General features: G+C 36.4%; 1 protein-coding gene across 2 annotated transcripts in view; it reads right to left on the bottom strand.

Moving 5' to 3' along the window:
• The window catches only part of RPRD1A (regulation of nuclear pre-mRNA domain containing 1A), a 72,910-nt gene that overhangs the window by 11,417 nt on the left and 36,471 nt on the right, over positions 1-25,022 (bottom strand). Inside the window, exons 5-7 of one of the 2 annotated variants that reach the window (XM_067699319.1) lie at positions 23,604-23,730; positions 23,319-23,494; positions 20,412-21,991 (exon numbers count right to left, since the gene is read on the bottom strand). In XM_067699319.1, the coding sequence (XP_067555420.1) occupies positions 21,872-21,991; positions 23,319-23,494; positions 23,604-23,730 (423 nt within the window). In that variant the 3' untranslated portion in view covers positions 20,412-21,871. Of the gene's footprint in view, positions 1-20,411; positions 21,992-23,318; positions 23,495-23,603; positions 23,731-25,022 lie in introns of those variants that run through there. The other variant, XM_067699318.1, reaches the window with a different exon arrangement.

The following is a 25,022-nucleotide window of genomic DNA, read 5'->3' as shown; positions in this document are numbered from 1 at the left end:
TGTCTTATATCTTGCAGTTCCTTTGAGGGCTTACTATCATTCTCTTAAATAAGTATTCTACAATAAAAGCAGATTTTACTTCTAAAATATTCTTGGAATAGGTAATTCCCACCTGTTAGTAAATTATAATTCTATTACCATGAAGGCTCATTAGCCTTCTGGATTAACAAGTAGAAAAAAGATTTAATATTTTCTCAGGGAATTAGTTTTCTGCAAGGAACCCAATGCCTACCTGGCTATCGACTGGGTTTTAAAAAATCAAAAATGCTAAATTGTAATGAGGGTAGATACTGTTATAAATAAGCTTTATAAATTTCTAGATTGAGGGTGACCCTAACCAAGATTTTGATGTGCTTACTAAATGCCAAATGCTGTTCTAAGTGGTCCATTTAATCTTCATAGGTAGAGACTCTTATTATCCATGCATTACAGATAATAAAATTAAAGCACAATTAACCACTAATTAAGAAACTTCCTTTTAAGTCAATAGACAAGGTCAAAAAAGCTTGAAACCCAGACAGTCTGGCTTCAGAGTCCTCATGCTTAACCATTATGCTATCCTGCCTCTCGTATCTTGGAATTGTTATTGGGATGGGTATTCTTTAGAAGTGTGTTATCCAACTGAAATCTACCTTACATGAAATATAGGATCACCACAGTCACAGGACAAACAGTTATGTCCCTAAAACTCAAAATCCAACATGTTTAGGAAACAAACTGTGACTTGTATTAGGTAGTCTAATTCTGCCATTAAAACATCTCTGGAATCCCCAGTAATGGAGAGGAGCTGTCATTTTCTCATGAATAACAGCATATGGGCCTAGAGACTTAAAAAAACAAAACAAAACAAAAGAAGGACTAATAATAATAGCAGCAACATACAGAAGACACAAGGGAAAAGAAACAAGAAAAGGCAAGGGGCTAGTCCAATCAGGAACGATGACCAATATTCCAGGAAAGTTGAACCTATCACTAATCATCAGTTTTGACCTTGGAGGGGGAGGGGGAGCCAGGAGCTGATAGGCAGCATATAACTGAGGTCATTTATTTGTAAGCAACTTCAAAATCAAGTGGGAAGAAGGAATTTAAGGAAGTGAGATATAACTAATTTTTCTACTTGTCTGATATTTAAGTTAGGAAGTAGACTTAATTATGCTTTCTATAAATTTTCATGTTGTGTGACCTTTTAGCCTAAATTATTTTCATTTTCTGTGTGACCTTCTGGTCTCACTCCCTTAGTATGTATTACCCAGTTTCTAAAGAATCACACTATTTCAGGGTCATGGAGGTCAGCCAATTTGATATTTCCCAAATTGGGCGTCCCATGGAACACTGTTACACAAGGCTTTAACAGGCAGGCCACAAATCAGAGGTTCTGGGCTGTTTGGGAGCACACATAGTTTCTCTGCTACATCCCTGCTCCAATCTCCAATATGCTCATGTCCAGAGTGAAGCTCCAAGAAGGGAATCTGGTTTGTAACATTCCTCAAAAACCTGAAATACATGTTTGCTGAATATATACTACCATCTCCCAGAGCCAGTTGTTTATATATAGAATACAGTGAGGCAAACATTAGACCCAACATTTCTCTTGTCCTTGTCATTCAACCTCTTCTTGACCACCTTCAGTAACAGCAAACAATACTTTATCCTTCACTTTTAAAGAACAGTTTCACTGGATATAGAATTTTAGGTTGTTTTTCCTTGAACAGTTTTCACCCCACTCCCTTCTTGCGTGATTCTACTGAGAAGTGCACTGTAATTCTTAGCCTACAAGTAAGATGTTTTTTCCCTCTGGCTTTTTTCAAGGTTTTCTCTTTGCCTTTCATTTTCTGCAGTTTGAATATGACACACCTAAGTGCAGACTAGATTTTCTGATATCCTGTCGGGTGTTTGTTCTGCGTTTCCTGGGTCAGTGGTTTGATGTCTGTCATTAACTCTGGAATTTCTTGGCCATTATTACTTCAAATATTTCTTCTGCTTCATTTGTTCTTCTGGTATTCCAAGCACATGTATGTTACACTTTTCCAAACTGTCCCACAATTCTTGAATGCTCTGTGTTTGGTTTTTGTTTTGTTTGGGAGGGGAGGTTGTTGCTTGTTCTATTTTCTTTTTGCATTTCAGTTTGGAAAGTTTCCACTATCAAGCTCACTGATTTTTTCCTCAGCAGTGTCCAGTCTACTGAGGTGATCATCAAAGGCACTTTTCATTTGTCAGTGTTTATTTCTAACATTTAAAATTTGCTTTTGATTCTTTCTTAAGCATGTTCACCTCTACTTAGATCTGTTCTTGAATGGTGTCTACTTTTCATTAGAGCTGTTAACATATTAATCAGTTATTTTAAATTCCTCAACTGGTGATTCCAGGATTTGTGTCATACAAGAATTTGTTGCTGATCCTTGTTTTGTCTCTTCAGGCTGTTTCTTGCCTTTTGGCATGCTTTGTAATTTTTTCAAAAGCTGAACGTGATTACCAGGCAATAAAAACTGAGGTAAATAAATCTTTATTGAGAGGTTTTACATTAATCTGGCCAGGATTGGGGCAGTATTTAAGGTTTGCTGTAGATGTAGATAGCTGAGGCTGAAACATTTATTAAGTAATCCTTTCACATTAGGACAGTTCTAATTGCCAGAATGGTCTTGCTTGTCACCTGGAACATATCCACTGGTCCTAGGTTCTGCCTTCTTATGTAAACCCAACTCTTCTCTTCTGATAGCTTTCAAAGCATCTGAAGACAGGTAGCACATAAATTATGCCTGTCCTCAAGTCTGATCTCTGATATCCCCATTTGTTCAACTGTTCTCCAATGTATTTTGTTTCCATTTCCTTTGCCATCCTGGCCTCTGCCTCTGAATAAACACTGTGCTAAGTTAATTCCTTTTGCTAACGCAGAATTCAGCCTGAGTTCAATACATAAATCCGGCTGTTGTTTAACCAGCATCCAATAAAACAGAACGTACTTTCCATATTCTGAACACTTAGTGTAGCTTAACACTGTTTATGTTACCATAGCTATATCACCATGCTGACTAACAGCTACATGACCGCTGCTTTCTTCCATGAAGTGATGCCAAGCCAGGTCCTGATCATGTTGATGCAGTTAGCTTAGAGGAATCTAAATGTAGGAACTGACAGTAGAAATTTTTAAGCAGCGAAAAGTGATAATGAAAGCAATGCAAGATTCACATTGATTCCCATTCAATTTGCACTAGTTATGGACCAATGGTTATTAAACTGTGAGCCAAAGATGCATATTAGGGGCAGCCCTAATTCAACTGAAGTTGTAAGCAAATTTGTGCGCGTGTGCATTTTTCAAACCTGTTGGCAACTCAAAAAAGGTTAAAAAGGGCCATGTTCTCATATTTCTGCAATCTTTCTGGTGTTTCATGAATACACCTTTTTAATCAAAGAAAACTGAACACATTTAGCTATGGTCCCGAAAGTCAAAAGGTAACTACAATCTCATTTGGAATTAGAATATAAAGCACATTACTGTAGCAAAATGTGTTTAGCATCTAATAAGTTATCAGAATTTATCAAATTTACTGATAATGACCTGCCTAGTTAATATATGTACATTTTCATTGTATGCAAATTACCTCAATTTTAAAATGTACTAAGTTTATTAATCCTAAAAAACACCCAAGACTATTACTTTATATTGGAATAAGATCACTGATATTAGAAAGATCCCAAGAATGGGACTGGCTTTACTTTGAAGCAGTGCTTTTCTCCATAACCTGATATAAGCATGACCAAATTTGGCAGATGCTTTACAAAGAATTTTTGCTTTAGGAAGTTATGCCTGACAGAATTCTTTCTGTGAGACTGTTAGTGTGAATGACATAAGGCTCTCCTTAAAATTTTGATTGATTTAACTATCTAAGAGGTTCACATTTTACTTTATCAAATCTTATGTGTGCAATGATATGAAAATTACAAGATAAATTCTAGTTCTAACATGAATCTTACTTCAAAAGTAAGGAGTGAATAAATTAGAAGGTATAGCTAACAAAAATACCACTCCCCCAATAAATTACAATGGTGTACTCAAGGACTGAACTTAGAGAAGAAATGACTTGTAGTAAACAGATAACTTCCAATATTCTTGATAGTAAATATCCCCCCCCACCCCAATCTGTCACATGGACCTAGTTCTTTCAGTAAATCCAGTAAGTACAACTTATTTATCCTGATGTGGATAAATGGACCTTTTTTAAAGTTCCACCCCTGTTTGAAATAAAGGAAACAAAAGATACAATAAATGCTAGCCACCTATAATGTTTTCAAAAAATCACTTTCACAAACATTTTTTAAAAGATGAGACTGAATATACACAATTATTTAAAACAAACAAAAAACCCAGAGTGGAGTGAAACACACTAAAATATTAATAAGTGTTTTCAGAGGTTCGTGTAAACTTTTGAGTTGGTTTTTTTTTTTCAGTATTTTCCAAATTTTCTATAATAAGCATGTACTGTTTTTATGATGGGAAAGTGTTTTAGGAATAAAAGGCAAGGAAAAAAATTTAAACTCTGCATATTGCTTTCAAGAGATGAATTTCTAAAGTATTCAGAAGTTTCTAACTATAAGAAGGGAATAGGAGAAAAGTCAAAAGCACTGAATTTTAGAACTTAAATAGATCTCACAAATCATTAGGTTTGATATCTACATTTTGAAAAAAAGGGCTTGATATTGCACAATTTCTTCAAGTTCACACAGTAAGTTCTAAAACTCATAACTCTCAGTTCATTACTCTAATCCATACTCCATACTCACTGAAGACTAACCAAGATAAATACCTGAGTTGGATGTAAATTTGTACACAGTATGGTTACAACTGTTTAACATTTTTATAATTATGCTTACAATGGTGTTTTTAATCTATGATTTTTATAAGATTAAGGAAATACATTGAAGTGTTATCAGGAGCTAAGTGGTTTTAATGTATTCATTTTAATGTAATTAATGTATTTTTCAAATTTCCTTTGAAGATAATGTTAATACTTCTGTGCCTCAGTGTTCTCATTCATAAAACAGGTATAATAATAGTAATCCACCTCATATAGTCACAAATAAAAATACGATCAGTACCTAGAATGGTACCTTCACACAGAGTAAATGCTAAGTATCAGTTATTATTTTATGATAAAAATTTAAATGATCTCCCTTACAATGGAGTTTAAGTGCAATAGCAGGTATCAGGTTAGGCACTGGTAATTTTTCACCCACATAATGTATGGAAATGTTTCCCTTATGCAGGATTGGGATATTGCATTCAAGAGGCCAAAGAATTCTGGGAATCTAAAAACTAATAATCTCTTAGAGGCTCCAAGAGCAGGGTTTCTTGATGAATAGGAGTTTTTGTTGTTTTCATTATGAGTGTAGACACTCAAAATGACGGAAAATGGTGCTCACTGATGAGTCAGGAAGGAGTAACAACATGGGATTGCAGAGAGAATGAAATCTAGCAGGCAGAGCCCGAGCTGACGTCCTAAAAGTCAATCTACCTCACTAGCACTAGTCATCCAGATGCTCCACTCCTTCCTACAGATAAATTCTCGGACAGGTCTAGGTAGCGAGCTGAAGAAAAAGAGTCATCTGGCAATAGCAGCTGCTGGATAGGAACCAACATTAAATTCTGGCAGGTGTGAAGAAAGCTGTACTCTTTGTTCCTATCTTCTTTCTTTCTCCCAGTTTTCCTTCTTTCCATCTTTTTTTCTCTCCTCTGTTTTTGTTCCTTTGCCTCATGCTGAGTTCTACTGTCAAAGGAAACTCTTAACTCTGTTATCATTTACAACACGAAGTTCATTTTGTGTGAAATGTATATATACTATATACCAGTATACCTAATACTCCCTACGTATATACACTATATACAGATAATCCTAAACAGCTTTTGTGACACCAAATTCAGATTTTCACACATTCGTTAGCAAACAGGTCAAAGCTACCCTATCATGATACTACTGTCAACATTTCAGCTTTGTACAGAAGTCTGAGGAGGTACGTGGGTGCTGATACTTGTGATAAAAACAAACAAACAAACAACAACAAAAATACAAGGATAGAAGTCAGACATGCTAAGAGTGGCGAATACTTGCCACACAGATACTCCCTGGACTTTGGCTGGCTTGCTGTGTGTTCCATGCTAAAAGATAATGAAAACAGAATTTTACTATTCTGAATTGGGATTCAACATCAAAAACTCCAGTAATCCAAAAGTAAAGGGAATTTCACAAATCCAAAGAGAGGACGATAATGCTTCTTTACATTTCATAAGAAAGCAAGAGAAGATGACAAATTGTTACACATCTTCTGCTTGACAGATAGAAGTTGATGAGACTGCTGTCAAAATGTCAAAATCAGCACTGCAATATCCAGTTCAATAAAAACTAAATCCTTCAACTTGAAGATCAGTTCTTCCTGACTATATTATTTTTAAATTGCATTGTCTATATTTAATAATTAATTTACGTCCTTACTAACTTTATATCTCAAATAATACATGGGGGCTTAAAAAACATCAATAACTACAGCAAGGAAGTTTGTAATTTAAAAAAATCTCTCTGGGCAAAAATTGTCCCTCTTAATACATGCTTTTGTTGCTAAAATTTAGTATAATTTATTTTTATTCACATTTTTAGGAATGCATCATATGCCAACAATGGAGCACTGACTTACTACACTATGTTTAAACTTCATCAGCACAATTTTAGTTTTGCAAAATCTCACAAAGTATCTCACTTGTTCGACTGTTCCACTCTCACCTACTCTCATTTCATAGCCATTGAGGTTTTTATGTCATTGCTTACATTGTTTCCTTGCTTACTTGCCTAGAATTCCCAAACATTCCTTTGTTGATCAGAACAAAACAGTACAGAGCTTTTCATAACATGGCTGTGAGGACACCCTGTTTTCTGATGAATACTAATTAGGGATGGGACAGGATCTCGAGGTGTTTAGACATTTTCAGTAGTTTACATTACTGTGCTGAATCCTCTATCAACTATTTCCTAGGGGAAAAGTTCTTCCCTCTTGAATCTGCTGTCTTACGTACTGTCCTTTCAAAAATGTTTGATGGTTCCAGTGATGTTACTATTTTTATGTAATTAGACTGTATGTACAAGCTACTTGGGATGTCAGTAAAGTGGACAAGATCCAACATGAATTATCCCAGGGAATGGTTTTCCAGATACAGATGATCCCCATCACTCCTGGGTTTCACCGGCCTGGAGGAGACACTACCCGTTTCCCCTGTTCCAAGCTCCTACAAAGACACAGACACCTCACCACTGGTACCTGGCCCAGGAAGGGGGGAATGCACAGGAGTCGACCTTCCTGATTGTTTCCACTGCAACACCCTTAGTTACTGTGTTGTTCCAACCTCCTTCTTCCCGGTGTTCCACTTCGGAGCATAGAGCATTTGTGTAAATGAGATGCTCCCACCTTTAAGAGGGCACATGCCAGGATGTGGTTTATTTCTTCAATTCAATTCCTGTCAGTAATCCACCTTCTAAGAAGACTGCCACTTGAGGGAGGGGGGCACCTACAGCATTCCTTCTCTTATTAGAGTGGAGTTATTACATACCTTATATGTAATAAATATAATTTCCCCACTTTATCTACATCTATCTTTTAAGCAATCTTTATCAATCATTATGAATAGAACTTTCTGTGACAATGGAAATGTTCTACATCTGCACTATTCAACAGAGTAGCCAAGAGCCACATGTGGCTATTAAGCATCTGAAATATGGCTAGTGCTGATAATTTAAATTTTATTTAATTGTAATTAATTTAAATATCACTGTGGCTAGTGGCCACCTATTGAACAGTGCAGCTCCTTATCTCTCTACATTTCACCTCAACCCTCTCATTTCATCTCTCTCCTTCCATTTCATTTCTCTTCCTGTTTCATCTCCCTCTCTTCATTATATCTTTATATTTTATATTTAGGTAATATATATGTAACATAAGATGTATACATCTTTATTATATAATTATATGATAAAGACAGACTACACTAGGTTTTATAATTTATTTTAATATATATTAAATTTTCTATAAGTTCTAGGAGGTGGGAAAAGCTGCCACTCAGTCTAACATCGTAAAAAGAAATCTATTCTGCTTTTGTTTTCTCTACAGAATAGAGTGAAAATCTAAATCAGGCAAGGAAATAATGTGAACACCACACTTTAATTAAGTCCAAGTCTCTTAACAGAATCAATTACATTCCAGAATGCTGGGGTAAAAGGTAAAAAACACTTCAGACCAACTTGATTCCTGAGACAATTACATCTCAGATGTCATGAAGAACTACCAAGAAGGTACACACCAGCAAATACCGCACCTAATTCTGAAAAGAGGTAGACTCTATAAACAAGAGAGGTAGGCCTGGTGCAGATTAAGTCAGAATCTTAGAAAATGATTCAATATATTGTTTAAAAGAACTTAGGAATCCAGCTGCAATCACTGAGATGCTAAGAATATAACTAGGAATGTAAACACTTCTTGAGAGGACTATAAACGCTTTTTGAGAGGACTACAGATATAAAAACATTGCAGATATCTTATACTCTTTTTAGAGTATCCCTATAAATAAAACATAAATTCACTGGTTAAATGAGAGAACAGATATAAACTAGTTAGAAAACCTCCAAGTCTTTTTGTTTGGGGCTGCAACTTCTGAGGTACTTCCTATATGCTGGGCAGTTTAGCACCCAAATCATTTAAATCTCATAATAACCATATAAAGCAGGTGTAATTATTATCTCTATTTTACAGACAAGGAAACTGAGGTACAGAGAGGTCAAACGCTTTGCCGAATGTCACTCAGCTAGTAAGTGGTGAAGCCAGAATCTAATCTCAGGTAATCCAGTTCCAGAGTCCCTACTCCTCAGCACAAGGCTGAACTGCCTCTCGATGTGTTCACGAATCCAAGACCAAGTCAATTAACGGAGAAAAATTTCTAACCACAGGCATATTTTTAGCCTTATCTCTTGAACACATAAAATGATTTTTATCTATAATTTAGAATATATCCTTAAGAAATCTGAAGAAGAAACAAAGCCAAGAGAACCAAAACAAGAAATAACAAAAGTCAAGTTTTCAAAAAAACTCTACAGGCTTAAACATTGATTCAATTAATTAACATAGACATATATATATTTTAAAAACTAATTACATAAGAATCTGACAAACAACTCCAAGATTAAGAATGGCTGACGTGGACTTCCCTGGTGGCGCAGTTGGTTAAGAATCCGCCTGCCAATGCAGGGGACACGGGTTTGAGCCCTGCTCCAGGAAGATCCCACATGCTGTGGAGCAACTAAGCCCGTGGGCCACAACTACTGAGCCTGTGCTCTAGAGCCTGCGGGTCACAACCACTGACCCTGTGGGCCACAACTACTGAGGCCCACGGGCCTAGAGCCTGTGCTCCACAACAAAAAAAGCTACCACAATGAGAAGCCCGTGCACCACAACAAAGAGCAGCCCTTGCTTGCCGCAACTAGAGAAAGCCGGCCGGCGCTCAGCAACAAAGTCCCAATGCAGCCCAAAATAAATAAATTAATTTTTAAAAAAATTTAAAAAAAATAAAAAAGAATGGCTGACGTTTAAAAAGTTAGAGGTAGTCCCAAAATTAGCATGAGCAAAAAAATGCCAGTGCTACATTGTCAAAAATATACGCCACCAAAAAAAAAAAAAAGACCCCTCAGAGCCTAGAAAAAAGTTTATATGCAGGCAAAAAAGCTCTACATTATTTATGTTGTAATAAATATTTTATTTACAGGAAATAATTTAAATATTCTTTTTATTCTTAAAGAATAAAAAGTATAAAGACTCATTATATATTTACTTTGCTTACTGAAATGATCCTTAAGATCCTTTCTCAGAGCCCATTATTTTCACCAAACATATACTTTCAAATACCTATTTACTTGCACATTTCCTAAACCCATGGATTAGGAAAAGTAATCTAAAAGCCGGGAGAGATTGACCCACCTCCTAGAATAACGGAAATAAAAACAAAAATAAACAAATGGGACCCAATGAAATTTAAAAGCTTTTGCACAGCAAAGGAAACTATAAACGACGAAAACACAACCCTCAGAATGGGAGAAAACATTTGCAAACAAATCAACGGACAAAGGATTAATCTCCAAAATATATAAACAGCTCATGCAGCTCAATATTAAAAAAACAACCCAATCAAAAGATGGGCAGAAGACCTAAACAGACTTTTCTCCAAAGAAGACATACAGATGGCCAAGAGGCACGTAAAAAGCTGCTCAACATTACTGATTATTAGAGAAATGCAAATCAAAACTACAATCAGGTATCACCTCACACTGGTTAGAATGAGCATCATCAGAAATCTACAAACAACAAATGCTGGAGAGGGTGTAGAGAAAAGGGAACCCTCCTGCACTGTGCTGGGAATGTAAATTGATACAGCCACTATGGAGAACAGTATGGAGGTGCCTTAAAAAACTAAAACTAGGGCTTCCCTGGTGGCGCAGTGGTTGAGAGTCCGCCTGCCGATGCAGGGGACACAGGTTCGTGCCCCAGTCTGGGAAGATCCCACATGCCGCGGAGCGGCTAAGCCCGTGAGCCATGGCCACTGAGCCTGCGCGTCCAGAGCCTGTTCTCTGCAACGGGAGAGGCCACAACAGTGGGAGGCCCGTGTACCGCAAAAAAAAAAACAAAAAAAACAAAAAAACTAAAAATAGAATTACCATACGACCCAGCAACCTCACTACTGGGCATATACCCAGAGGAAACCATAATTCAAAAAGACACATGCACCCCAATGTTCACTGCAGCACTATTTACAATAGCAAGGTCATGAAAGCAACTTAAATACCCATCAACAGACGAATGGATAAAGAAGATGTGGTACATATATACAATGGAGTATTACTCAGCCATAAAAAGGAATGAAATTGGGTCATTTGTAGAGACGTGGATGGACCTAGAGACTGTCATATGAGTAAAGTAAGTCAGAAAGAGAAAAACAAATATCGTATATTAACACATATATGTGGAATCTAGAAAAATGGTACAGATGAACTGGTTTGCAGGGCAGAAATAGAGACACAGATGTAAAGAACAAACGTATGGACACCACAGGAGAAAAGTGAGGGGCCAGTGGTGGTGGGATGAATTGGGAGATTGGGATTGACATATATACACTAATATGTATAAAATAGATAACTAATAAGAAGCTGCTATAAAAAAATAAATAAATAGGGACTCCCCTGGTGGCACAGTGGTTAAGAATCCACCTGCCATTGCAGGGGACACAGGTTCCAGCCCTGGTCTGGGACGATCCCACATGCCGCGGAGCAACTGGGCCCGTGAGTCACTGGTGGCTCAGTGAGCCACTACTGAGCCTGCACTCTAGAGCCCGCGAGCCACAAGTACTGAAGCCCGCGCACCTAGAGTCCATGCTCCGCAACAAGAGAAGCTACCGCAATGAGAAGCCCGCACACCACAACGAAGAGTAGCCCCCACTCACCGCAACCAGAGAAATCCTGTGTGCGGCAACGAAGACCCAACGCAGTCAAAAATAAATTTTAAAATAAATAAATAAATTCAAATAAAAAATGAATTTTGCTACAAAAATAAAAGGAGAGAAAATGCTTTAAGCACTCATTGCTAGTAATAAAAAATATAAGAAGCTATCCTACAAAGAAACATATATTAAGGTTTATAAAAAGTAGACAGTAGCAAATTAAGCAGTATTTTACATTTACATTGAATAGGTCCCAACACTCCTGTAGACTTCACCAAGCTCTGGATGCAGGACTATTTTACAGTCGTTACAGATATTTATACTGCAGACTCTCGTATGTGTCACTTTAACAAAGCAACCTGCGCCCGTGGGGACTCCCAGCAGCACGGAGAGGGTCCAAGCACCACAATGACTAAAGGAGTACTGTATGGTGTGGCTGGTGGGCTGGCAAAAGAGAGGCAAAGCTCCAGTGAGGTCTGGGCTGACTGGGCAAACTCACAAAACTCTGGCCCTAACACCTCCTCTGACTCTGATTTCCTATGCACTTGCCTCAGAGTCGCAGAATCTGTGAACTGGCCAAGTAAAAGCTGTAATAAATCTTTTTTTCAATAGAGACTGATAAAAAACTGACAAAACTCTCCACTCCCACCATTAGACAAGCATGCTGCGAGGAAGGACAACTACAACAAAAACAGCAACATCAACAAAAACTCATGGGAAAAACTGAAGGAAAATAACAGAAAGGAGAAAAAATGATGAAAAAAGATAAGCAATGTGGAATAAAGATTCAAAAGATTCAATATATATGTAATAGGAATTTAAAGAGAAACTATAAAAAATTAACAAAAATAAAAGGCAACATGCATTTTTCCGATAAAAGGGCATATCAATGTCAAGCCAAATTAATGAAAGGCCAATATCCTAGACATATGATAGTCAAACTGTTAAATGTGTATGAGAAAGGAAAAAATACAGTAATTAGGCCAAAAGAAAAAAGTGACCCAAGAATTCTATATTCAGCCAAGCAGACATTCACAGGTGAGCAGAAAGGAAAGGCACTCTCAGACACACCAGGACTTGCACTATTTTGTTATTCTTCATGACTTCCACATCTCTGTCCTTTATTTTGACATAGTTGACTGGAATAACTTTACAAGTAAATTTTTGTGTGTGTGTGTGGTACGCAGGCCTCTCTGTTGTGGCCTCTCCCGTTGCGGAGCACATGCTTCAGACGTGCAGGCTCAGCGGCCACGGCTCACGGGCCCAGCCGCTCCGTGGCATGTGGGATCTTCCCGGACCGGGGCACAAACCAGTGTCCCCTGCATCGGCAGGCGGACTCTCAACCACTGCGCCACCAGGGAAGCCCTCAAGTAAATTTTTTAATGACAAATAATATATGAATAATGTAATAAAATCTAAAAATAAGAAAAACATGATTCTCTACAGACCACTAAAAGGATCTAGGTTTCTATAAATAAAACTGGTCGGTAAGGAAGAAAGAGAAGAGAGGGAGAAACTAAAAGAGGGCTACTATTTCAAATTATGCAATTTCAATATCAATAGTAGGTTGTGGTTTTTATCTACCATTCTGGATTTCTGGTATATTCCACGTTTTCCCCAATGAATAAATGTGAATGTACACACACACACACACACACACACATATAGGTGAACAAATACTTTTGTGAAATTTCATAAATAAAAGTATATAATAAATTTCTAGCAACTGCCCAGAAAATGGAGAAGACTACTCTCAAAACCGTATGCTCCCTTCACATCAGAAACATTCAAGCAGATAGATTAATCTATCTTTTGGGAAGAAAGATTAATCTATCTTTCAGGAAGTGTGCTAAAATAATTTCCAGCACTGGGTAGGTTAGATGATCTCCAAACTATTTCGAGTAACAAATATCAATCTAAGACTATAACCATCACTTTTCAATGAAAAAACTAAACACTCATTTAAAAAATGGACAAAGGATTTCTCCAAAGGCGGTAAACAAATGGCCAACAAGTATATGAAAAGATGCTCAATATCACTATTAGGAAAATGCAAAGCAAAACCACAGTGAGATACCACCTCACATCCATTAGGATGGCTACTGACCAACAAAAACAGAAACAAGTGTTGGCAAGGATGTGGAGAAATTGGAACCCTGTGCATTGTTGGTGGGAATCTAAAATAGTTGTCATTATAGATGGTATAGTATGGTAATAACATTTTCCCAGAAAAATGGAAAACAGAATTACCATATGATCCAACAATCCCTTTGGGTATACACCCAAAAGATGTGAAGCAAAGACTCAAAGAGATATCTGCTATGAACCCATGTTCACAGCAGCATTATTCACAATAGCCAAAAGGTGGAAGCTACTCAAGTGTCCACTGATGGATAATTGGGAAAACAAAATGTGGTATTATACATATTATGAAATATTATTCAGCCTTAAAAAAGAAAATTCTGGCAGATGGTATGACATGGACGAACCTAGAGAACATAATGCTAAGTGAAATAAGCCAGTCACAAAAGGACAAATACTGTATGATTCCACATTTATTAGATACCTAGCATAGACAAATTCATAGAGAAATGTAGCCGGGGCAGTAGGGAATGGGGAGTTGATTAATGGGTATAGTTTCAGTTTTGCAACATGAAAAGAGTTCTGGAGACTGGTTACACAAGAACATGAATATACTTAACACAACTGAACTGTACACTTTTAAAAATGGTTAATATGATCAATTGTATGTCTATCTTAACTACAATTTTTTTTAATGTAAAAGAAAAAAAAACTATACCATCACTTTAAGTGCTCCCAGAATTTGTCCCACTAACTACTTTTAGAGTACTATGCAATCTAAAATGATCTGGCAGAAGGCCAAAAGCAGGAAAAAATCATGTAAAATAAGGGCTCTGGTACTTATTGCCAACTGTCCTTCACATAGAATGGGTGATATACGAATTTATATCCACAATGTAGTAAGAGTCCCCACTTCCACCTTCCCTTGCCATTGCAGAGGACGTTCATTTCATTTTCTTAAACTACCTGACTTGAGCATGAAAATCACATCGCTTATTACTTTTTCTTGTTTTCCCCTACTAGGAATTTGAGAAAATTATCACAGATAAGCAAAGATTTTTAGCTAAAAGGTGATTCAAAACAATGTTTTTCAATGGCAAGAAACTGGAAAATACAAATGCTAAACAGGTAGCTGGCTAAAGAAATACTTCTTTAAAGCAGAATATGATCTAGCTATTAAAATGAGAATATCTGTAATCATGGGAAAACGTTTACAGTAAATGTGTAAAAAGGACAATGTGTAAAAATGTCATTAGATGCTAATGTAATAATCGATTCCATCTTCCAAATCTTGTCAAGGGTTATTTAAGGGGTAATGAGACTTTAGGGGGCCTCTGTGCTTACCAATGGTTTCTAAACCATGAGGAGCACATACTACTTCTATAATTTCTTTTAAAGAACTAAAATTTATTGATCTACTTAAAACCAAAATCATCCTTTCCCCCCCGCCAAACTAGCTCCCTAGTTCAATATCCTCTTAGTCAGTGCCAGAATTATGTGCCCCATCATTTTCAATATCTCATTTATCACTGATTCCTCCTACTTCTCAGACCCAATTAACAAATTATGGTGATTTAATTGTTCCCCATACCTGCCCATTCCTTTATTTTCTCACTGCTATCATCAACTATGGTTCAGGCCTTCATTACCCACAATATAAAAATTTCCAATCAAGTCATATCTTGGTCTCCCTATTGTAAATCTCTCGCCATTCTAATCCACTTAGCAACTATAACCAGGTCTCCAAACACTACTACTACCAGTCCTCTGGACTACTATAACCATCTGCTCGGCCAGCCATTCACTCCCTTCACAATTTGGTTCCAACCTACTTATCAATCTCATCTCATTCCTAGTAATTCTCAGCTGCTACAGCAAGCTGAGAGAGCAATGCCCCTCTTGAAGGATATTACTATTATGAGTTCTATTCCACGAAGGAGTTAACAAGCAGAGAGCAATTAGAGCCTAATGAACAAACACAGGATTAAGGTCTGATTTCATTTGTAGCTCCAGTTCTTCCACCAGGTAGCACTGTGATGCTTACAAATTCTGCACTTATGGACTCATGAGTACTACTGTTCATTTGTCATTCATGTTTTCCAACATGTTGTTAATGTGTTACTCTACTAAAGGAAAAAAAAGGGCAAACTGGTAAAATAATTTTAAAATTTCAAAATGGTCATTCATTCTTTAGTTCAAAATGCTCAGCTGCAGTTCTAGAATTCACAGTCCTTGAACACACAACCACTTTTTTTTAAAGTACTGGGCTATACTAACATGACTTAAAATTAGTTAACCGGGCTTCCCTGGTGGCGCAGTGGTTGAGAGTCCGCCTGCCGATGCAGGGGACACGGGTTCGTGCCCCGGTCCGGGAGGATCCCACATGCCGCGGAGCGACTGGGTCCGTGAGCCATGGCCACAGAGCCTGCGCGTCCGGAGCCTGTGCTCAGCAACGGGAGAGGCCCCAACAGTGAGAGGCCCGTGTACCACAAAAAAAAAAAAAAAAAAAAAAAATTAGTTAACCTATTTTGTGCTGGATACGACTTTCTTCAAAAACATCAAGTATCTTTAATCATTTTATCAAAGCATCATTCTTTTGTAATTTAACTACAAAAGAAATCACCAATTTAAAATATAAACATTACATACTCCTTGCAAACTACATTTGTACTAGCATTCATTCATTCATTCATCATTCGATGGCCAACTATCATTTACTCACTCAACAAAAACACCTGACTGCCTACCAGGGGAAAAGGACTGCTCCGAGCACTTAGGATATAGCAATAAACATGAAAAACAAAACAAAGTTCTTCTTCTCATGGTGCTCACATTCCAGGCAGGTACAGATGATAACTAAGTATACAAAGTTTTAAATTTCAAGCAGTGTAAGTTCCATGAAGAAAAAATTAAAAAAACAAAAATGACAATGTAATACAGTGGTAGGGAGCAATGTATTGGCATGAATCAGTAATGTAATACAGGAGAAGAGTAGGTGGAATCAAATGAAATGGATACAGAAGGGGTCTAAAGAGGTGACAGAGGAACTTAAACCTGAATGAAAAAAGGAACCAGCTAAGTAAAGATTAGGAGAGAGCACTCCAGCCACCTTGTTAGCAATCAGCAAAGCAAAAGCTCTGGTGTGAGAACTTGCTTCATCTGCTTAAAGAGCAAAATGGATGCCTTTGAGATGGTTACAAGATGAGGTTAAATGGAGACTCAAGACTAGTGACCTCATAGGCCTTATATGGAGTTTAATATCCAGAAGTGAAATGGGAAGCACTGGAGAGTTTTACATAGGGGAATGATGAGACCTGTTTTCTTAAAAGATCAATCTGGCTGCAGTGATGTAGACAGTTAAGAGAGGGAATAGGAATATCAGTTGTTAACCAGGCAACAGACAAGAGTAATTTGGCAGGAGTTATGAAACATATTATTAGTTCTATTTAATTAGACACAAAAGGTCTTCCATTTATATAACAAAGTGAACTCATGTTTATCTCCACTCCTCCCAAAAAGTCACTAAAATAATAAAACAATTTATAAGGGCAGAAACCCACAGAGACAGAGAAGAGGGAACCACAGTACACAAATGTTCTGAAATTTTTGAAAGACGGAAAAAACTGAAACAGGGATAATGACCAAAAATAATGTAATTCACCCTGAGTAATTTTGAAAGTCTCAGGACTTTGGGGCATCAACCTCCTTGAAATATAACGATGAGTCTTAAGGTTGACAATGAAGATCAAATAGATATCTTTACATCAATCTGTTCAAACTCATCCCATAGAGCCAAAAAATGAGGGATAAGAAACTAAGCCAAAGATCTGCATTTGGAGATCCAAATCACACAGATAAGAGGTTCTGAATACAGATGCCCTATGTTAGCTACCCAGCAAACTTAAAACATTTTCTCTAGAGAAAAGGAATGGCTCAGAAGAGAAGACCTATATAGATAATGATTATCCGGGAATCACTGAAGACAATGATCTAGTATAATCTTACTGAAAGTCTTTAACATGAATCAGCAATTTAACCTTTAGGGGTTTATCACAAGAGATGATATAAGTGAGTAAAGGGGGCTTCCCTGGTGACACAGTGGTTAAGAATCTGCCCGCCAATGCAAGGGACACAGGTTCGATCCCTGGCCCGGGAAGATCCCACATGCCACGGAGCAACTAAGCCTGTGCGCCACAACTATTGAGCCTGAGCTCTAGAGCCCACAAGCCACAACTAATGAGCCCACGTGCCACAACTAGTGAAGCCTGCAAGCCTAAAGCCCATGCTCCGCAACAACAGAAGCCACGACGAGAAGCCTCCACTCGCCACAACTAGAGAAAGCCTGCGCTCAGCAATGAAGACCCAATACAGCCATAAATAAATGAATTTATTTATTTAAAAAAAATAAGTGAGTAAAGGGTTAATAAAAGAGACGTTCACTGGGAATTCCCCGGCGGTCCAGTGGTTAGGACTCGGTGCTTTCACTGCTGAGGGCCTGGGTTCAATCCCCGGTCGGGGAACTAAGATCCCACAAGCCACGTGGTATGGCCAAAAAAAAAAAGATGTTCACTGCAATACTGTTTATAATATCAAACCAATGAAAGCAATTGGTCATAAAGAACAGATAGCTATGATATATCCATACATTAAAAAGGAAAGCACTGACATGATAAGATGAACATAAAATATTACATGAAAAGGACAATATGCAAAATAATACATGGACCCAATACATGGCGCTAAGCCTTTTGCGTATGTAGCTTTTTTCTATGATGAAAATAGCTTATTTGCATAATTAATAAAAATAATTAAAAGATTACATGATTCTTGACTAATGGATAAATTAACCATAAAAAGTTTTTAGACTTAATGATATTTCGATCTCGAAAAATTATCTAAGAAATCATTAATAGTAACATTTGCTCCTTTAAAAAATCCATATAGCTCCATCTTATCAAATTAATTTTAAATTTAAATGAAATCAATATGATTTCAATGGAAAAACAAAGTAAAATATAAAGAAATAACTGAACCACAGATGAAAGATTCCATAAGCAGTTCTCCATATTCTTCCTACTATCCCCTTGAATGGTATTTGTAATTTGATAAATCAATAACCATCAAAAAAGCTACATGAAAACAACACCTTCAGCAACAGACTTTTAAATTTGCATTTTCAGTGCTATATATTTCAAACATTCTTATATCCTATATTGGGAGATGACATTAAGCATTTCTAATCACTAAATGTCTCAGGCAAAACAAAATTGATCTTTAAGCATCTTAAAAAAATGGAAATTGAACATTTTGGAAAACAAAATTTTATAAAAGCAAGCCCTCTTAAAAAGACCAATTAAGAAATGTCTACTGGGCTTCCCTGGTGGCGCAGTGGTTGAGAGTCTGCCTGTCGATGCAGGGGACGCGGGTTCGTGCTCCGGTCCGGGAAGATCCCACATACCGCGGAGTGGCTGGGCCCGTGAGCCATGGCCGCTGAGCCTGCGCGTCCGGAGCCTGTGCTCCGCAACGGGAGAGACCACAACAGTGAGAGGCCCGTGTACCGCAAAAAAAAAAAAAAAAAAAAAAAAGTCTACTTAGCAAAATGTCATTTAAAATATTAATTATGAAGGCAAATATATATGATAAGTGGGAAGAAAATATAATTCATATGCACAATAATGATTAGCTAAAATTACAGACATGAAAAATACCGAAAATAAAAACAAAAATCTACCAAGCAGCTAAATGTGGGTAAATCAAATGAGCCAGTAGAATAGAAAACTGACCACATTCATGTATACACATGTATATATAGAAATAAATGACAGAAATGGCATTTTACAATATAGTAAAATATAGACTGTCATTAATTGACTAATCTTTAATCAATAAATGACGGGACATTTACTATCACTTTCAGACAATTAGTTATATCCCTACATCATATATACCATGAACAAAAAAACCTAATGGATAAAATTATGAGGAAAAAAACTATAGAAAACTTGTATTTATGAATTGAGAAGGCAATCTTAACTATATCCAAAAAACCTAGAATCTATAAAGGCAAAGACAAATATTAATTTGTCTTAGAACCATAAACTTAGAACCAAACAGAAAAGTAGCCAAAGGATATAGGAAATTTGCAGCAGAAATAAAAAGGCTAATAAATATTTTTAAATGACTAATCTGAGTGAATAAAAAAAATTTTTTTTAACCTATCAGATATGCAAAAATTTTAAAGATCACTGACATTCAGTGTTGGGTGAGGTTGTGCAGGAAAAGATGCACTTATACTTCAAGGAGTTTAAAAAGGCAAAACCTTTTGGAGGGCTTGAGTACATTATCAACATTTAAACAGACATTCTTTTTGACCCACCTATTTTATTCTACTTCTGAGAATCAATCCAACAGATATACTAGCACAGCTGTACAAACCTGCATCACCAGGATGTTCTCTCTGGTACTACCTATAATGCACAAAACTTAAAGCAACTCAATGGATGCAATCTGACACCATGAGAAGGGACTGACATAAACAACATTCATAAAATGATTATGCCCTCATTTTTTTTGTTTGGGTTTTTTTTGCGGTGCGCGGGCCTCTCACTGCTGTGGCCTCTCCCATTGCAGAGCACAGGCTCCGGATGCACAGGCTCAGCGGCCATGGCTCATGGGCCTAGCCGCTCTGCGGCATGTGGGATCCTCCCAGACCGGGGTACGAACCCGTGTCCCCTGCATCGGCAGGTGGACTCTCAACCACTGCGCCACCAGGGAAGCCCCCCTCATTTTTTTTTAAATGAGGTAACTCTGAATATACTGATGTAAGACTACAAAAGATAAACACTATCCTTTCTGACAGCTTTCCCATCCTGACTTCTAGAACTTGGAACTATGATTTGATTTCCCCTTTTAAGAGCCATCAAACTTTGATTTCCAATTTTCTATGGAAGTCTAAATTGGGATTTTATAAAAGCATGCTTTCTTATACCAATTGAATCATGAAAAAAGTATTAAAAATTGAGCAACAAAGATGTTATCATGGTGAATGATTCCCATAGCAATCTATGAAATAGATTTTTAAACATAAATTAGGTTTATTAATTAGGTTTATTAGTCTATTTTAAGTTAACTGCTTTAATAACCAGCTGAAGGTAGTTACAAGTTTAAAAAATGATTCATAATTTTCAAAAATTTTGAAAACACTTCATGTTTTCATTCATTACAAATGCTTTAACAGTGGCTTCCTTAAGAAATATGAAATAGCCAATTCCTGAGCTGATACTTTAAATTTATGTCTTTTTTTTTAAAGAGCAATTAATGACATGTCAATACCTAGTCAATCACAGTTGATGTTCAAAGATGCCTGATAAGTGAAAACTATGTGATGCTATCACAGCTGATATGGTAAGTATAAATCCTGACCTCTCAGCCTCAACTTCAAAGGGATACCACCTACTTGGTACAAAAAAGTATCTAAATAACTCAACTCATTTTCACATCTTCTGACACAAGAATCACATAGTTATAAATGATAATTTACAAAGAGTTATATGGAATAATTTCCTAGTTTATTAGAAATCTAAATATTTTTTACTTGTAAGAAACGTTTGACATAATTTAGGTGGTTTATTTATAATATGAAAATCCAGTCATGCTAAAAAACAACAAAAAAGTTCCTAGAACACTTTATTTTAAGAAAGTGATTACCTCCGAGGAGGGAGGAAACAGAGTTGGAGAGAGGGCTTTAGCTGTTGCTGTAATCGTACATTTAAGCAAAAACTGAAAGCAAAATTGTCATTTTGCAGGCAGACTCCCTAGGTTCTAAACAACTCACTACCTCTTTGTGACCTTTAGCAAGTTATTTAATCTCCCAGTACCTCAGTTTCCTTTATCTGTAAAATCTGGATAATAACATTTCCTGCTACATAGGATTAAATGAGTTGATACATGTGAAGTGCTTAGAAAAGTACCTGACACATGGTAAATTTTACTGCCATTATTATCATCAGCCTCACCACCTATAATTATCAATCATGAAATCCAGCTGGTACCTGACACATTGTAAATTTTACTGCCATTATTATCATCAGCCTCACCACCTATAATTATCAATCATGAACTCTGGCTGGAAGGCACTGGGAAAAGAGGGAGTTAAAGTGGGATGGTATCTGGTCTTTTTTCTACACGTTTCAAACATAAATGCTATTTTTGTAACGAGTGATATATAACCAGTTTAAGTGAGAAAGCAGTATGCAGTAGAATAACAAAGCTTCAGTCTTCAATTTTCAAAAACATGAGACAATTCAGGCTTTGGATTTTGATATTTATTTTTAGCAGGAAGAATATGCTAATGATGATGACATCGTTAGAAGATACGCCCATGTCCAATACCTGCAACAGAAGCTCAATAGAAGTTAAAGAAACCATACCAAAGACTAAAGACAAAAATTGTATGACATTACTTACCCTTAATTCTGCTAACAATAAAACAAGTAACAGTATGTTTAGGATTGAAGTTCCATCACAAGATCAAAAACTGGCAAGTTAACTATGAAATGTACTTTTTTGAAAAATTCTATCTTTTCCTTTCTATGTAAAATTGGGCAGCCTCTCTGAAGGTAGAGTACAATGCCAACAACTATGAGTGTGTATATGTGAGCGGAGGAGGGGCAGACTGAAAAGGTGCAATGCTGAACAGTGCTACAATTTGGGGTGGGAGAGCTCTGCTGCTGATACTAATTAACTGCTTTCACAGGTAGAGATGGCAATCATCTTTGGCACAATTAGAGACTGCTGAAACAAGAACTAAACTCTAATAAATAAAAGCAACTTAACAGAGGCAGCATCATAACATACCTACAAATTTAAAGAGAACTGTCTTAAAAAAGGGATCCGGACATATGAGAAATTCTCCTACATATTATTTGAAAAAGAAATTGCTACAGCAGCAAACAATTTAAACAAGAACTAATCAAATGGAAGATTCTTTTAAATAAAGCCAATCTGGTTCATCCACCCCTGACAATGGCTACTCTGCTCAAAGGAAATTTGAGTGTTTCTTCTTTTAACCCCTGCACCTTCCAGGGGTGTCCAGACTTCTCATCAACAGTATCAATCATCATTCAATTTAAAGAAACAATAATAACTTTCTACCTAAGGGTGTGTCTGAGCCAAGAGTCGGGTAGGAATATGTTAAGCATCAGAATCAGGGATAGGAATAAAGGAGTAACTTGAAGACTACCTTCCCAAACAAAAATGATGTTCAGGAACAGGGAGACTGGGGATACTCATAGCAAAAAGTCTTTATTTCATAACTGTATACCCAAAAGACTGCATGTAGTCGGACAGAAATTAAGTCCAACCATAATTTACTGTAGTTGACACCAGACTTTATACCAACTGTTATTTTCCCATTATTTTTGTTCTTGAAGATAAAGGTTTAAGCTCAGAAGATGAAATACTATTACTGGAATTTCACGTGAATAATTTTAAAATGCAACCAATTTTGCGAATTCCAAATTTCTAAATTTACTTAGGCAGATTGATTTGGTTCAAATAAAAAGAAACCAATTAATGCAAGGAGTAGCTTACCTGGGCCATTGTTTAAAAAGATCTATGTCCAAAAAATGCAAAATGTTCAGGAATATTAAGCTATTTTAAAATTCCTACCAAAAATAAATTAAATAAATAAGCACTAAATAAGGAAAAGGTTACGCACTTCCAATTTATGCTCTTTCTCTGCAAGGGCTTCCTTTTGACAACGAAGAAAATCTGCTAACATTCGAGTGAGTTGCTTCCTATCATCTATTTCAGCTGCCAATCTTCCATTGTAATCTGCCAGCAACATACAAGCGTCCTCTACCATTTTAGAAAGTCTTTCTCCAGATTCTTTATCTAAGAAAGGCACAGAATAACGAAATTATTACACAACAAAAACAATGCCATATGTGGTTTCCTTACTCCAACTCCCAAAAAAGTTCCAGATCACATTTTCTTTTCTTACCTGTTATTTTATCTAGTAGGGATACTTCTTGAACTTCAACAGGCAAAGAAGCTATCCTTTGATGAACTGCTGCATCACCAGAAGCTGCATTTTCTAGATCTTGTAATGCTCTAACGAGATCTAGAGTCTAAAAAGTTATACAACTTTAGAACCAAAATTAGTGAAGCTTAAACAAATATAAAAGACTTGAAATTTATTTCATATTCCTTAATCCTTATGGGCTATTTATTAGTTTAAACTGCTTTCAGAGTCCATTTCTTTCACATATTAAGAAAAAAGCTACACTATATTAGGTATTGGAAATATATAAATTGGGAACATATAGATATTTCTAGTGGTGGAGACAGATAGTATAAAAATAATTATCTGACTATTAAAATGTGATTCATTTATAAGCCAAATATATACAGTGGTAAAAGGTAGGCTATAATTTCAACCTGGAGAATACAAGTTTTATATATGCTATAGTCACTGTATTATCATTATACATAAGAATTTTTTGTATTAAATTTGATATTGGGGGATGGGGGATACAAATCATCATCTACCACAACATACAAGAGCCCCCCAAATTCCATTTCTCAATAAAGTAGTTAAAGCATAAGAGAAATGTAATTTTGGAATATGTATGTTCAAATATGGCACCTTAACTATCCTATGGTTTATTACTAAGATCATTAAAATATTACAAAGGTCCATACATCTGGTGACTAATATTTATATAATGCTTAACCAGTATTTTATCATCAGAATATTTTAGTTGCACTGTTTTCATACCAGCTATAATTAGGAGGGAAGGGCAAGTCTCTGCTGATGATTTCACAATTCATAATATATCTAAAGTTATTCCAAAGAAAATGGAGTAAATTTTCTTTTTGCTAGTCTCCATTCCCATCCCACCTCCCTTTTTCTTTTTTCCTTCTTTTTTTCATCTCTAAGCCTAGATTCTAGAACACTAGGAAATTACATACATACATGATAGGATATAGGAAACATAGGATATTCAAATTCTGTGTATATATTTAGATGACACCGACAGCCAGTAACTGATTTTTCTTTAAGTTATTCCCTTATAAAAAATGCTATCACTGGGGTCTAGTACACAGCAAATGATCAAACATGATAAGAATGAGTGGAACCTAATAAGAAATATACTATCCCAAGTGTGCTTTTAATTCACCACTACATGTTTAAAATCCCAAAATTTAAAAAAATAATTTTGTTATATTTCCCCTCTACAATGAAAGTGAGCTTAAGAGCAATGACAATTACCGGGAAGCTTGTTTCTCATGGTATCCCAAACAACTTATATATTTTTATTTTTTAATCAGTCTTAGAAAGTTCTAAAATTTTCTGGAGTTCTAAGAAGAAACCTGGCTTTACGGTTTTGACGATGTACGCATGCTTTAATTACAACCT

The sequence above is a fragment of the Pseudorca crassidens genome, chromosome 12 (assembly GCF_039906515.1).
Source record: "Pseudorca crassidens isolate mPseCra1 chromosome 12, mPseCra1.hap1, whole genome shotgun sequence".
NCBI classification, from domain to species: domain Eukaryota; kingdom Metazoa; phylum Chordata; class Mammalia; order Artiodactyla; family Delphinidae; genus Pseudorca; species Pseudorca crassidens.
The sequence above is the reverse complement of the archived record's forward strand: the minus strand, read 5'-3'. Positions and strand labels throughout refer to the sequence as shown.